Raw genomic sequence first — 16,418 nt, forward strand, 5'->3', positions numbered from 1 at the left:
TCAAGTGATAGAAAGATATTTTAGAAATGTCCCTAATAAGAGACTCAGATGATAAATCAGGATCAAAAAGAACCCCTACATTTTTTTATTTCAGTTTTAGGATTTGATAAAAGACTGCTAAGGTCAAACTCATGGTTATGAGAGCCTACAAACATAACCTCTGTTTTATCTGAATTCAACATTAGGAAGTTTTGAGATATCCAGTACTTGATATCAGCAAGGCAAGCAGCAAATAACACCCCGACAGAAGTATCACCATGTTTTAAAGGCAAATACAGGTGGGTGTCATCGGCATATCAGTGGAAGATCACACCACGTTGCCTAACGATATCACCCAATGGTAACATATATAATGAAAATAGCAATGGACCCAGAATAGAACCTTGTGAAACACTGCAATTAACTTCGGTCAATGCTGACTTTTCCTCCCCAATAGAAACAATTTGATACCTCAGCTAGGTAAGATTGAAACCAGGATAAGACAAGGCCAGACAGTCCCACTAAGTATTTGAGCCTATTTAATAAGATGGAGTGGTCTACAGTGTCAAAAGCAGCACTTAGATCAAGAAGAATTAGAACTGATGGAAAACCCAAGTCAGAGTTTATCAGTAGGTCATTTACAACTTTGACAAGGGCTGCCTCTGTACTATGTGCAGCACGAAATCCAGGCTGAAATTTATCAGCTACACCATTAAGAGTTAAAAAAACGTTATACTTGAAATGCAACAACCCTCTCTAAAATCTTGTCTAAGAAAGGAAGATTAGAGATGGGCCTAAGTTACTAATGAGTGTATGATCCAAGTTGTGTTTCTTGAGCACTGGCTTTTCTACAGCTACCTTAAGTAGCTATTTATGATTTTTAAAATGCGGGCAATAATGCCAAGAGCGTTTTTTTAATAATTTTGTAGGAACGGAGTCAAGAGAACATGATGTAGTTCTCGTGCTAAATCAGAACTGTCATCTCTTGAAAGGTAATCAAAGAGAAGACCTCCATAGTAGCTTTAGAGGCACTAATAGGTAATACTGTGCAACAAGCCTTCTTTTTAGAATATGTTTGTGGAATCTTATTTCTAATGTGTTGTATTTTATTTTTAAAGTAATTTAAGAAGTCATTACAGCTAGGAATAAAACCAGTATCAAGGGTGGAACTAAATTCATTTATCAATTGAAGCAAAAAGAAACCTAGGATTATTTTTATTAGTTTCAATTAAGTTAGAGTAATAAGATGATCTGGCTAATGCCAGAGCCTTCCTATATTTAGCCAGGTGGTGCTTCCATACAGTGTAGTGAACATGCAGTTTCGTTACTGCCATCTCCGTTCTAATTTCTTACCCTCGTATTTCAATTTGCGAGTAGCATCATTAAACCACGGTGAGCTTTTCTTTTTTTTTTTTTTTTTTTTTTTTTTTTTAAAAACCACCCTGAGTTTTGACTGGTGCCACATCATCTAAGATACCAGTCAATGAGGTGCTGTAGGTATTCACCATTTCATCTACAAGAAGCCCTCTGGGATTGATAACACCGTGTAACAATTTTTTTTTTTTTTTTTTTTTTGTTCCTGGGTAGTAAGTGTTATTTCCTAATTGCTTATGCCTCAAAAGTATAGAAAATGGCTATTATTCCCCACAAACTTTGCTTTTGTGACCAGGACAGTGATATTTCAAAATATCACTATTTCCAATGGGAAAACGGGCAAATGCATGTCTTTTCATTCACATAAAGTCAGAAAAAAAATATGAATCCAAATTAACATGTATTTATACTAAAGTAATACAAAAATGACTACAAAAGATTTAAAGTGAGTCGTTTTTTGAGATTTACAATTATACTGTATTTACAGTATAATCGTAAATCTTGAAAAACTACTCACTTCTAAATCTTTTGTAGTCATTTTTGTAAGCGAGTAGTTTTTCGAGAAAAGTTTTTACTGTGACGTGCCGCATGTACCAGTAAAATAACCTGAGGCAGCAATTCCTCTCTTTTACACGAGCAACTTGAAGGAGTAGTTATTACTGGCCCTCGAAACTAAACTTTATTGCTATGGGGGTTTATCAGGAAAGACCACCGCAATACCCCATGCATCTGTTTTAGTACCATTGCTACACTAAAAGCAAGCTACATTTAAATATTCAGAATGCATTTTATTACACATGAAAGTGCTTTCAGCCAAAGACAATTCTTAATGAAAAATACAAAAAAAAAAAAGAAAAAAAGAAATGGGATCCCCAGAGACTGGCACACTTCACATAACAGTAAATGATTGGCTCATTAAAACAGCTACAATAGCATTGGCTTCACATTCTCCTTCACATTTAAAATACAAAATGTACAAACATACACGGTTGGTTATTTGATTTTCAGAGCCTTGATACACAATCAGCCCTATATTTTTTTATCCTAACAGTTGCATTTAGATACATCATTGTTTATATAAATTGAATAAAGTCCCCCGGTTGTTAGCTTGAAATGAAGTTCCTTACAATTGCCTATTGTTTTATTGCAGGAAATTTGGCAAACCAGGATGTAGATTCTGAAGTTGCTCCAACTACCATGCTGTGCTGTTTTATCATATAAGGGTGACCAGTTGCTTTACAGGCTTTGCCTTTTACATTAGAAAAATATAACTTCAATTGAAAGCTCAAAAAAGATTGTTCCATGAGAAACACAAGCTTATTATTATTTCCAGACATTTTCATTATATGAAAAAAACCCACTGAAACCAAACGTGATGATCCCATTGTTTATGTAAAAAAAAAAAAAAAAAAACCCACACACCACATCTTTCAAAGACGCCAAAAAAATAAATAAAAGGAAGTACTTTCGTCCAGTATTTGATATTAAACAGTACAGCTCTGTACCACTCCCACAGCAGCACAATTCAATGTCACAATGTGTAACCAGAATAGCTAGCTCTTCTTGTATTTCATGCCTGACTCCATTTCTTCAGCAGCACTGACAGGAACAGCAGTCTTCCAGCATCACCAAGGGATAGTCTTGACTTAGCTGTTCAGAACAGCAATTTCTTTACCAGCGTTGCTGCAGATGTAAATACAGAATATTAATTTCTACTTTTTGGTCATCAATATCAATATCTATTCTTGAATGACACAAAACATTTTGTACTATGGCGGCAGTAACTTTAGTAATGCTGCTTTAAAGGGGCATTATAAATGATTATAATTGCCTTGTAAATTATTAATAACTTGCTTTATGTGAACATGGTGGCATTTCAAGCTTGGCCTCAACCCAATGGTGCTCAGGTGTAATGTTTCTAAATAGCTTCACTTGGCATGCTTGTTACAGAGACTTGCTTTGAATGACCCCAGAATGGATGAAAGGCAGGATGAATCCATGCAAGGGCCCTGATGCGGTTCCAAGCAACGCCTGCTACATTTCAAAATAATTCTGCTATTTTCTCTGCAGGTTAGTTGTTTTCTGTAGTGTAATATTTAACACATGTGCTGATGTTTTGCTTATTATCTCGTTTCTCTCATAATAAAACAGATTGTACTGAACTTGAACCTAATTTGTCACCAGTTTTGTTGAAATTGGGATGAAAAAAATATTGAGTTGTACTGTTTCACAGCTAACACAGTTACACTGCTGCCTGACTCTCACAAGCTCTGCAAGCCCTGTGCTCCTCATATGTGTTTTGTGACCCTGACACTAAGGAGCCTTTTAGGTGGACCCTGCACTTCACATTAGCATGTTTCAAATTGCACTAACATATGAAACAATCCTAGCTACAGAACAGGAGTGCATTAAAGTTCATATAGCGACAAATTTAACTTTGTACGAGTATGTGAAATTAATAAATCCACATCCCAATCCTGTACCTTGCTCTGCCCCATCCCATTTCCTCTTGATCCCTATACTGGTGTTCTGCTGCTCCTTTAAAGCCTCCACTGAGCAGTTGGGCCTCGGTAGCTGCGGTCCTGGCGTGGGTCCCGGTCTGTTACTGAAATATCTCTTTTTTAAGGCCTTCAGGAGGTGTGGGGGGAGAAAAAAATAAATAAAAGATAGATAGATAGATTGACACATTTAGAGACAAAAAACTGTCACACATTTTCTCCATTTTGTGAGACAAGGTGCCTACAAAACACTAATATTATCTTATGAATATTTGTGCTTATATTAGTCACTGTGTAATATAGCAAGTACTTTATTACTGTATAAATGTGTCTGGGTTTCATTATTATTATTTTTTAAACAATATTTAGTTAAATGTATTCTTATAAGAGATCTGTTCTGGCAAACCCAAGCTCATGCTGCAAAAATGCAAATGAGTACAATGTGGCAATTCACAAAGAAGCAGGCCTGCTCATCTGGGCTGGACTACTGGAAACACATTTAAAAGACCCTGGCAGAATCAGAAATACACTCTCTCACTCTCACTCTCATTCTCTCTCTCTACACAGAACCCGAGCTAGCAGGGGAACAACATGCTGCCAAAGCTAACATCAAAACTGTTAGCACCCTGAAAGGCTGAAGACAATGAGCAGTGTTAAATCCATAATGAATATGATGAATGATTAATGTCTAATTAATGCACCTGAACTACTATTACTGGATTTATATAAAATAATAGCGCAGCATCCTCAATCTCTTACATTGCTAGGGTTAGTTATGGCTTGCAAAAGTATTGACCCCCCCTTGGCATTTTTCCTATTTTGTTGCCTTACAACCTGGAATTAAAATTGATTTTTATTTGGATTTCATGTAATGGACATACACAAAATAGTCCAAATTGGTGAAGTGAAATGAAAAAAATAACTTGTTTCAAAAAATTATAAAAAATAAATAACGGAAAATTGGTGCGTGCATATGTATTCACCCCCTTTGCTATTAAGCCTCTAAATAAGATCTGGTGCAACCAATTACCTTCAGAAGTCACATAATTAGTTAAATAAAGTCCACCTGTGTGCAATCTAAGTGTCACATGATCTCAGTATATATACACACCTGTTCTGAAAGGCCCCAGAGTCTGCAACACCAGTAAGCATGGGGCACCACCAAGCAAGCGGCACAATGAAGACCAATGATCTCTCCAAACAGGTCAGGGACAAAGTTGTGGAGAAGTACAGATCAGGGTTGGGTTATAAAAAAATATCCGAAACTTTGAACATCCCACGGAGCACCATTAAAGCCAATATTAAAAAAATGGAAAGAATATGGCACCACAACAAACCTGGCAAGAGAGGGCCGCCCACCAAAACTCACGAACCAGGCAAGGAGGGCATTAATCAGAGAGGCAACAAAGAGACCAAAGATAACCCTGAAGGAGCTGCAAAGCTCCACAGCGGAGATTGGAGTAGCTGTCCATAGGACCACTTTAAGCCGTACACTCCACAGAGCTGGGCTTTACGGAAGAGTGGCCAGAAAAAAGCCATTGCTTAAAGAAAAAAATAAGCAAACACGTTTGGTGTTCGCCAAAAGGCATGTGGGAGACTCCCCAAACATATGGAAGAAGGTACTCTGGTCAGATGAGACTAAAATTGAGCTTTTTGGCCATCAGGGAAAACGCTATGTCTGGCACAAACCCAACACCTCTCATCACCCTGAGAACACCATCCCCACAGTGAAGCACGGTGGTGGCAGCATCATGCTGTGGGGATGTTTTTCATCGGCAGGGACTGGGAAACTGGTCAGAATTGAAGGAATGATGGATGGTGCTAAATACAGGGAAATTCTTGAGGGAAACCTGTTTCAGTCTTCCAGAGATTTGAGACTGGGACGGAGGTTCACCTTCCAGCCGGACAATGACCCTAAGCATACTGCTAAAGCAACACCCGAGTGGTTTAAGGGGAAACATTTAAATATCTTGGAATGGCCTAGTCAAAGCCCAGACCTCAATCCAATTGAGAATCTGTGGTATGACTTAAAAATTGCTGTACACCAGCAGAACCCATCCAACTTGAAGGCGCTGGAGCAGTTTTGCCTTGAAGAATGGGCAAAAATCCCATTGGCTAGATGTGCCAAGCTTATAGATACATACCCCAAGAGACTTGCAGCTGTAATTGCTGCAAAAGGTGGCTCTACAAAGTATTGACTTTGGGGGTGTGAATACTTATGCACGCTTAAGTTTTCTGTTTTTTTGTCTTATTTCTTGTTTGTTTCACAATAAAAAATATTTTGCATCTTCAAAGTGGTAGGCATGTTGTGTAAATCAAATGATACAAACCCCCAAAAAAATCTATTTTAATTCCAGGTTGTAAGGCAACAAAATAGGAAAAATGCCAAGGGGTTCAATACTTTCACAAGCCACTGTATAGCTGAACAGCATCTCTATAAACAAACTGCAGATAAATTAATTTGTAGACTTCAAAGTAATTGTGACTTCAACTGTCCCACTTTAAACAGTTTCCAATGTTCCCAGTCACTTCTTTAAAGCAATGTCAAGTGTGCCATTAATGCTATACCACAGCACAATTCACATACCCTTCAGATATAAACTGATTGATTATTCATATAACTAAGTGATAATTAAGCAGTCCATCTACCATGGTGGTCCACATGTATCTCACAGTGGGAGCTATGTTGAAGCCTGTTGGTTAAGAAACCAAAATCCAATGGCAAACGTGACTTCAAAATAATTGTAATGTTTGTCATTGAATTGTAGTTTTCTTTCAGAGTTTCTAAATTCAGCAATATTAAAAGTGTTTAATAGTTCTGGACAAAACAATGAATCTATATACACTGGAGTTTCTGTGAACAAAACCGATAACACATTTGTAAAACCTCTGCTTTGCACAACTGGTCTGGGTTTGGCCCTTGTGTACTATATAATACGTTTACATTTGGGGGAAGGGCGTTAGGTATGTGTAACTTGCAGAGAAGCCAAATAAACAGGAATGTCAGTCCCTGAAGGTAACCACACCCAAACAGCAGCATCACAGCACTAGCAACAGAACCAACAGTCAGAAGTGAAGATTAATTAGTTTCCTCAGCAACAAACACCATGCTAATTATTGGCAGGGGGGTTCATAGAGAAATGGTAAATATTACTTTTGTTCTGTATTAGGCCAATATGTATTTGGCTAATGTGTTTTTAAGTTGTTGCAATTTTATTTATTGGATCTAGGTATTACAAATTTAGACTATGACTAATATTAATTGTTAAAAAAAAAAAAAAAAAAAAAAGGACATGAACCTTACACCTTCACACACACAAAAATATATATGCTGCCCTTTTAAACCTCTTACTTACAAGACTTTGACAGCCATGTGATGGAAAAAATAGATGGGGTTGAGACTGGATTTTGGAGCAAATTGAAATGAAAATGTTATTTAAAATTACACCAAATGCGCATTTATTGTATGTTGCACTTACCTGTGAGGCTGTGAGGCGTGTGCAGGGGTTATATGTAAACAGGCCCTGTAGCAGCTCCAGCAGGTCATCCCCAGCGGCACTAAATATATGCTCCAGTGGAGTTCCAGGAAACATTTTAAACGATACATAGTCAGGCAGGCTCGTCATGTCCTACAAAACACACAATACAGAAATTACACACACATTAAATACATTTCAAAACAGATTTCTTGTGAGACTACTTCAAAATGTATAGAGGAGATCTTCACAGACATTAAAAGAAACAGACATTTATAAAATCAAGACTGAATATGTCCTCTGTGCACATTAACAACAAGCTCTCTGGTAAAATATTATTATTATATTATTATTATTATTATTATTATTATTATTATTATTATTATTAATAATAATAATAATAATAATAATAATAATAATAATAATAATAATACAACAACAACAACTTACAGGCCACTGTTCTTCAGTCGGAGTTCCCAAAGCTTCAAATGTTTTTGTTAGCTGATCAAGATCGGAGTCTCCAGGCAAAAAGGGCACCTATTGGGCGTAAAAAAAAGCAAAATGTATTTTATGTATATTTGCAGTTATTCCCATTTCCACAATACCAGATACTTCTGGACATTTTTCATGCAGATTGGATTGAATAGTTTTGGTCTCAAACATTAGTTAGACGGACAGTTCAGAGGCAATTCCCCGATTCGCATATTGATAATGTGATGATGTTTCTGCAAAAGCTGGCTGGTAAGTGGCATTTTAAACATGCTCTTGGAACTTGTATTGCATTGGAGTGAAACCTGCAATGTTATCAGAACCCACTGGAATATTGTCTCAATCATCTGGATAGAACCCAAGTTCATTTATTTAAGCAGAAACAGCCTTGGAAACAAAGCATAATTACTTGATCACACTACAGTACATGGGTAATCTAAATGAATTACAAACAAAAACCCTTAGCTGTCTAGCACAGCAGCTGTAAAACATATGTCTCTTTAATGTATTACTCACCCTGAGGAGCAACTCTGCTAATATACAGCCAACTGCCCACATGTCTACACCCACACCATACATCCTGGCTCCAAACAGCAGCTCTGGTGCCCTGTACCACCTGAAAGTAGACAAAGAAAAGAGAAAGTCACAGTACAGTTTACTTGGCATTCCGCTGAACTGTGTTCAAAATAATAACAATAAACCACACCATGTAAGCTAGCAGGAAACTGTCACTGTAGAGTAGTTTGTTTTATATAACTTGTTCTTTTCATTACATATTCTGTTGTGTTCTAAATATGTTTCAATGTCCTTTTCATTATCTTAAGAAGTACCATTAATGAGATTTTGACTTCTGATGTTTGAGGGAACAAACAAGCTTGTCTGGAGATTCTTATTCTTGTTATTCTTATCCATTCACTGAATGTATTCATAGTAACAGAAAAGCTTTGTGCTGATTCATCTCTGGGGAATAAAAGGACTAGGCCAACTACCATTCAGACCTCAATAAAACATTGTTATTAGCTCATCACCTCACATTGCTTTCCCCCCCCTAGTAATATACCGATAGGATCTTAAAGCAACAAAAACAACGACCGGTATTTTCACAGAAATCATTTTGACTTGCCTTGTGACAACTTGATGTGTGTACACTCTATTGGGGCTTCCAAAAGCTTTTGCCAGACCAAAATCTGCAAGTTTCAGTACTCCATTCTCATCTAGCAACAGGTTATTGGGCTTTAAATCCTATACAAAAATGACATGCTGTTTCAGACAATAGTTACTTACTGCTAAACATACACTTGTGTCTCAAGCTGAAGTTTGGAGAAGTTCCTCCCTTACTCAGCACCAATCTTTGAAATCTGTTTTTCATCATCAGTCTACATGACCAAAGTAGTACTTGTACAGATCAACATTCATTTAACCATGTTGTGCCCCGTGAGCCAGCACCGTGACATATTTTCCCAAGACAGTTTATCAGATATCGCCCTTGTGTAACAATTACTTTGCCTTAATCAAGTCAATTTAAAATTGCTTTGCACGTTTCCTTTAACAGGAGCTCAAACATTTTCAAATACATGAACATAAGCAGAACATAATAAAGGTTATGCACAAGAGAAAGTCTTTCATACCATCCAATTGTTGGAAACCGTGCAGATTACTTTAATTGGCAGTAATTGAGGACACATTAATATGATATAAACACAGAACTGAATGAGCCAGCCAGCCAGCCACCATGCAGTTGTGCCTTTACCAGACGAGACTCTCAGGGACCACAATCAATTTCAGGTTGGATCAGTCATGACGTGTGTGCATCAGCCTTACCCTGTGTAAGACCCAGTGATTGTGCATGTATTCAAGGCCCTGAAGTGTCATAAGGGTGTATGCCTTGATATGTGCTGGGGTCAAAACCAGACTAGTGTCCTTTATTATTACCTGCAAAAGAAAAAATAGAAAAAACATTGTCTCTCTTTACACAAACAATGGCTTTGGGGGGCCCCCGGGGGCGCCCGGGCGCCCCCCGGGGGGGGGCGGCCATAGGTTTCTTGGTCTCTCTCAGGAATTTCCAGCAAACTACCAATTAGTACCGGCTTCCATAAGGAACTGAGCTGTGACCACCAGAAATGCCAACAACGACATACACCATCCCCTTGAGAAAACTGATACCACCCAGCAGAAACTGAAGAGTAGGAGTTTGGACAACCTATGAAATTAATACAACTTCTAAACTTGTCAGTTTAGAATACAGCTAAAGTTCCCTACACACTAGTATGTCTTTTCTATGCAACTGTTATCCAGCAAAACATAAATGGACAGTTATCTTCGCTGACTAGGGATGTTTTTACTTATAACTGGAGCATTCAGGATGTTGTGCTGTGTAAGCAATGCTAATCATTTTGGGTTAAAGTTGTATAAATTATCCAACAGATATAACATAAAGAGGTTACTTTGATATACAGAGGTTACTCGTTTATTAATATTTTTTAATGCTAAAATGGACCTATATAAAAACAGAAACTTAACGTTAAAGAAACTTTCAAAGCCACTTATCAACGGCTGCCTTCCAGAATAAGCTTTTCCTAAGTACTTGCCTATGGGATTAAAACAAAGGATGATTGGTGTGCTGCCCAGTGCTGAAATCCAAGCAGTGTGAAGGGACAGCCAGTTCAGCTCTGGTTAAATGTGGACACTGGAGAAACGCCAGCCAAAATTATGTGCTGAAATCCACTGGATGTAGGACAGACTCATGTAGACAATGGCTTTTCTAGTGCAACTATACATAATCAAAAACAAAGTATAGGAATGGCATCTCTGATAGAATGTTTTGCAAGGATATGGGCTTGTAAGTGGGAGGCTAAACCAATCAGAAGAATCATAATATTGAGACTGTAAAGACATACACAATGACATATTCTATTCTTAAATTCATATAGAGAACCTATTCAGGGATGGTACATGACAATGCATTTTCTAGAACAACACTTAAAGTTATTTATTAAACAAAAAATAAACCAAAACACACAGGGTTTGATCGGTAATATTTGGTAACTTACGTTGAGTATTTCTCTGTACATGATGTTCCTGGGGTTAAAAAAATAAAAAGCTAAATACTAAGCTAAATGAACAAGGTGTATCCGTGAACACCAACACAATCTGTTCATACTCTAAATGCACTCCAGAACAGTTTACAGGAATCAGAATGCTCCATTGCAAGAAAGCAAGACCACTTAGCAACGGAAACCATACTGACAAACTGCTAGTGAAATGGATCGTTGTGTTGATTCCAGACATACAATACGCATAGAACAGCGCAAAAGGACAGGGAACTGAACTCAACCTACAATACACACAGAACAGACCAACTGTATAGAGAACTAAACTCAACCTACAATACACACAGAACACAGCAACTGTTTAGGGAACTGAACTCAACCTACCCGCCTACCTACACATGGCATTCCATTTCTCCTAACAGCAACACATAAAAACACTACAGGGCATTTCTTCACAGCTGGGATTGCAATTCATCAGAATCATTTGCCTTTTTTTAAAAATCAGGCATCAAGAGTTAGCTTTAAACTTCTCTTACCTCAAGATCAGTTTCCATAAAGTCAAACACAAGGCTAATATTAGATTTGTGTCCAAAAGCATCCAGAAGCTGTAAGAGTAAAAGCACAATATTTGTATTTAAATGCTTTAATTAGGTTTCCATTTTCCTGGGAACACAAACAATCACATTTCAATCAACTAAACAGTGGGAGAATTTGTATCAACATGGTATAGATTCATTAAACTAGAAGACTGTCAATTATGTACGAACATATACAGTAATAACTCAATTTTTGAAAGGAAGGAGCTGCAGGTAAATGGTCAATCTAATCCCGTTTATATTGCACTTAACAGATCCACTAGCCCAGTCGACAACCTCCATTTCAAAGTGACTGGTGAAAACGAGGCTGCCTCTGTTCTTGTGCAAATAAACAGAAAAAACTTACTCCAATAATGTTCTGATGGCTTAACTCTTGCAGTAGCTTGATTTCTCTAAGAGCTGTTCTGTTAATTCCTGTCCAAAGAGAAATTTGTGGTTAAATTCCTAATCTGTGTGAGACTGTGCTGCTTGTGTTACAGTAGTGCAGTATACTCATCAAGTGTAAGAACGTCGGTCAGTTAACCGCACCAGACAGGTTCATGCAGTATTCAACACATCAGAACACAATTCATGCCAAAACATCAAAGTATGGGCAACGCTCATTTAAATTAGACTAACCGCATCAACATATAGCCTTTAACATTTTCAAACTGAAATCATAGTTTTACAGAAATTCTGAATAACTCCCATTAGGGCAATTTTAATAACACCACAGAAGAATTAATTAAATAACTGAAGCTCCTCTAGGACTAAAAATATCTGTGATAAAAACACAAATTTCACTATTTTTTATAAGGTGAGACTCCCACCTAGTGGACAGTAGTTGAACAACATTAAAAAAGATACTGTATCAACTCAGAGCTCTATTAATATAAAATATAAGTTATTTCTAAATACAGGTAAACCCTTCTTGTATGGTAGTACAATTTAGATAAACTAGGCTCTTAGTTAATTATGTTGAGTGCTAGATATCATGCTCATGTTAAAGTTGCTCTTTTCCCTCAGGAACTGTTTATATGGCAGATGAATACCAAGTACAGTATTTTTTTAAAAATAGCCTGATAATTTTGTTTTAAGTTGTCCTCAGACCAGCTCACATCTTCCCTGGGAGATAAATCTTATGATATTGAAAATATATGCACTTACCATCTTTAGCTTCCAACCTATGCCCAAGTTTAATCTGAAAAGTACAAATATCTCACTGTTAACCCCACCCTGTTTGTGTTAACGCATTTAAATATAATGGTATAGTTTAACTCATCACATTAATGACTTGCATTTAGGGAATTGCTGTAAAACTGCAGCTTTGAACGTCAGCAGTTCAAAAGTACTACGGAATCCCATTTGCAAACAAACCAGTGCAGGAAAATAAACTGTCTAATCCACAGACATTGAGGGGTCACTGTGGCATCACACTGCATGGGCAGACCTGTCATATCTACAAGGGTACCATAATCATGTTGGGTTATAACTGAAACATTTGAAGAAAAGCCCTGGACAAACTAGGAACTCTGAATGGCTGATCCCATGAGAGCTGTAAGGGCGAGCTGTCTTTGTACACCTTGGTGTGTGTGAGCTATTGCTTGCTTGCATGATTGGTGTCTGCTTATAGCAGTTTTTAAGTGTCTTCAAGCAGTCATCTGTCCAGTTGATTTACATTCCACAAAGGCAGTTTTAGATGCAGAAACAGCAGAGTTAAATATATGCCAAGTACAGTAGAAGAAATAAAAACTTCAAAAACTCACCTTCTTAATGGCAACAATTTTGTCTGTATTTCTTTCCCTTGCTTTGTACACAGTGGCAAACTGGAAAATAAAATGTTTTATAAATTGTGCTGCAGAATAAAACAACATTGTGCCTATTACTGTGCATTTCCAAGCCTGCACTTCATTTAAATGCACAATAAACTGTAGTTTTCAAAAGAGCATCTACGTATTCGGGTGGTATTCTACTGCCCCTATTCAAACAGTCAGTAGACTTACCTGTTGCAAAGCGACAAAAACCCGTATACATACCATAATATTGTGGTTCATACACACTGTAGACATTATTTCTGTCTGTATGAATCACAATATTATTGTATGTATATGTTTTTTGTCGCTGTACAACAGGCAGTCTACTAGTGTTCAGAGCGCACTGTACCTTTCTGTGGAAAACATGTTCATTGTTCACTATATGCAACATTGTGTTTACTAACTTACTTAATTCCCGTTCAAAATCAACCTTCCCTTACCTGACCCTCTCCAAGAAAATCAAGCTTTTCATATCGTTTTGCTCGAGACTGCACCGGCCCCGCCATCACCTCAAACTGTGTTTAAACTGTCACTCACACTACTTCCTGTTATAGGAGTTAAAGCCGCCTAACTGCTTCCAGGTCAGTCGAGACATGTTTCTGCTGAGGCACAATCACGTGATGGTGTATTGCAAAACCCTTTTATTTTTCTAAATGTTTTTTTTTTTTTTTTTTTTTTTTAAATAATACGTAGTTGTTTGTTATGTGTGTATTTCGTTATTTCAATGTCCTTTATGACCCATCATATTTTGTTTTGTTTGTTGAGACGGCTCAGGCAGAGAAAAACCATCTTTGTATATATTTGCGACAGTTAGCCCTAAACGAATATTTATACTATTAATATATACTTGATTTATTTATGTATTTATTACAATTATTATTATAATGTTAACTTTATAAATATTTGTATACTTTATAAATGCTCGCAATACTCTGCCAGTGACTCGATGTAGTCAGAAACATAGAATGGGACTTTAAACTGGAACCTAATCAGACCTGCCCTGTTTTGATTTGTTGGTTTATACTGCAATCTGGTGGCATTAAGCTGGACCCGTTTACAACATCATTTAAAAGTTAACCTCCCACAGACAAAACCACAACTAGTGACAATCAGAATTGTTTTTTTTAAAAAGGTTTGCTTGCTAAAAGGGTGATCATTTATTACTTTATAATAGTTTGATCTTAGAAAGACACACAAGTGGATATTTTCAGGAGCTAGATATTATGGGTTTTGCAGACTGAGCATTTTTAATGTTAGGGAAGCACTCAGTCAGACTATTAATACTCTGTAATTAGCTTTGCAGCCAGTAGATAACACTGTACAATATTGCTGTCACATGGCATGACAGTGCACTAACACTCACAGTTTCCCTCGGTGCCCAGTGGGTTAAAAGGCATCTCCAGAAGTGGAAGACTACTGTGATGTACAGCGATCTAAAGGACGCTACGGAGGGAGGTCTTGATGCTTTCTGGTGGCATAAACAATATTTTATTTGTCAATATACATGGTGAGCATGAACACGTCCATGTCGTTTTGTATATCCTGATCGTAAGTCACACAATTAGAGTGAAAGGACAGTACCTTATACAGTAGGTCTCTGTGTATTGTATGTACTGAATGTATTGTATGCTTACGTATGCATTTCATATGAAAGCTGACCTGAATGTATCTTGACAAGCTACCCTGACATGTGACAAAGCAAATACATTTATTTTCTTGAAAGCTGCTGTTAGGTTCTTGGGGTTAATGTAACACCAACTACCTTGATGTCAGGTCAGTCATCTAGTTTATTCTTAATTTTCAATGCCTACTTTAACAATATGTACCATTTTTTTTAATGCAACATCAGTTAATACACTATTTCTGACAATGTCTGGGGGGGTGGGGGGCTTGAACATAGATACCTTGAACCTCAGAACCCCTGTTCTAGCGATTCCGTGGTCCCGTTTCTATTCACACGTAGAAAACAGAAAGTACTGATTAGAGGAGAAACCTCGAAATGGAGTAAGGTAACCAGTGGAGTACCACACGAATCAATATTAGGTCCTCTGCTGTTCCTAATCTACATTAATGACTTAAATTCTGGTATAGTGAGCAAACAGCAAACACTGTTGCAGCAGCAAAAGTCATTCAAAATGATCTAGACAGCATTCAGAACTGGGCAGACACATGGCAGAAATAGAGAAAAGATACTGCATACTGCACGCACGCAATAAAACAATGGCCATTATAAATACCATATGGGAGATTCTGAAGTTGAAGAAGGAATTTATGAAAAAGATCTAGGAGTTTTTGTTGACTCAGAAATGTCTTCATCTAGACAATGTGGGGAAGCTATAAAAAAGACCAACAAGATGCTCGGATATATTGTGAAAAGTGTTGAATTTAAATCAAGGGAAATAACGTTAAAACTGTACAATGCATTAGGAAGACCTCGTCTTGAATATGGTGTTCAGTTTTGGTCACCTCGTTACAAAAAGGATATTGCTGCTCTAGTTCAAAGAAGAGTGACCAGAATTATTGTCCTGGTTTTATAATGCATGTCATATGTAGACAGGCTAAAAGAACTGGATCTATTCAGTCTTGAAAAAATAAGACTACATAGCGATCTGATTTAAGCATTTAAAGTTCTAAAAGGTATTGACAATGTCGACCCAAGGGACTTTTTCAACCTGAAAAAAGAAACAAGGACGGGTCAGAAATGGAGATTAGATAAAGGGGCATTCACAACAGAAATAGAATTGTGGGAGTCTGGAATCAGCTCCCCAGTAATGTTGTTGAAGCTGACACTCTGGGATCCTTCAAGAATCTGCTTGATGAGATTCTGGGATCAATAAGCTACTAACAACCAAACGAGCAAGATGGGCCGAATGGCCTCCTCTTGTTTTTAACCTTTCTTATGTTCTTATGCTCTTACAAGTGGAAATGTCCTGCAAGTGGCAAACTAACCCTGGTTTGTGGTTTGTCACACTATATATATATATATATATATATATATATATATATATATATATATATATATATATATATATACACACACACTACCGGTCAAAAGTTTTAGAACACCTCCATTTTTCCAGTTTTTATTGAAATTTACGCATTTTAATGTCTCAATGTACTCTGAAATTAAAACATAGAACAAATAAACAATTGGAGATAAAAA

The 16,418-nt window shown here is 37.1% G+C and overlaps 1 protein-coding gene across 2 annotated transcripts; it reads right to left on the reverse strand.

The window, feature by feature from the left end:
- Positions 1 to 2,126: 2,126 nt before the first annotated feature.
- LOC121313800 (cyclin-dependent kinase 7) lies at positions 2,127 to 13,782 on the reverse strand. Of its 2 annotated transcripts, XM_041246598.1 has the most exons (12): positions 13,696 to 13,782; positions 13,208 to 13,267; positions 12,609 to 12,642; positions 11,809 to 11,876; positions 11,403 to 11,471; positions 9,638 to 9,748; positions 8,940 to 9,058; positions 8,333 to 8,432; positions 7,778 to 7,864; positions 7,331 to 7,480; positions 3,837 to 3,981; positions 2,127 to 3,036 (listed from the first exon to the last, which is right to left on the reverse strand). In XM_041246598.1, exons 1-12 carry the CDS (start codon positions 13,759 to 13,761, stop codon positions 3,008 to 3,010), a joined length of 1,038 nt encoding a protein of 345 aa, XP_041102532.1. In that variant the 5' UTR covers positions 13,762 to 13,782; the 3' UTR covers positions 2,127 to 3,007. The 2 variants fall into 2 exon arrangements, with proteins under 2 accessions (XP_041102532.1, XP_041102539.1); XM_041246605.1 differs by lacking the exon at positions 9,638 to 9,748.
- Between the last annotated feature and the right edge of the window lie 2,636 nt (positions 13,783 to 16,418).

Source organism: Polyodon spathula, chromosome 1, assembly GCF_017654505.1.
Source record: "Polyodon spathula isolate WHYD16114869_AA chromosome 1, ASM1765450v1, whole genome shotgun sequence".
Lineage (NCBI taxonomy): Eukaryota > Metazoa > Chordata > Actinopteri > Acipenseriformes > Polyodontidae > Polyodon > Polyodon spathula.

What these genes read in the sequence shown, in the direction of transcription:
- LOC121313800 (XM_041246598.1), bottom strand. Translation starts at nt 13,761, where the DNA reads ATGGCGGGGCCGGTGCAGTCTCGAGCAAAACGATATGAAAAGCTTGAT. An exon ending in TAGGTTGGAAGCTAAAGATG is followed by an intron (nt 11,877 to 12,608) that starts GTAAGTGCATAT and finishes CTCTTTGGACAG; the next exon opens with GAATTAACAGAACAGCTCTT. An exon ending in CACGCCTCACAGCCTCACAG is followed by an intron (nt 3,982 to 7,330) that starts GTAAGTGCAACA and finishes CACCTCCTGAAG; the next exon opens with GCCTTAAAAAAGAGATATTT.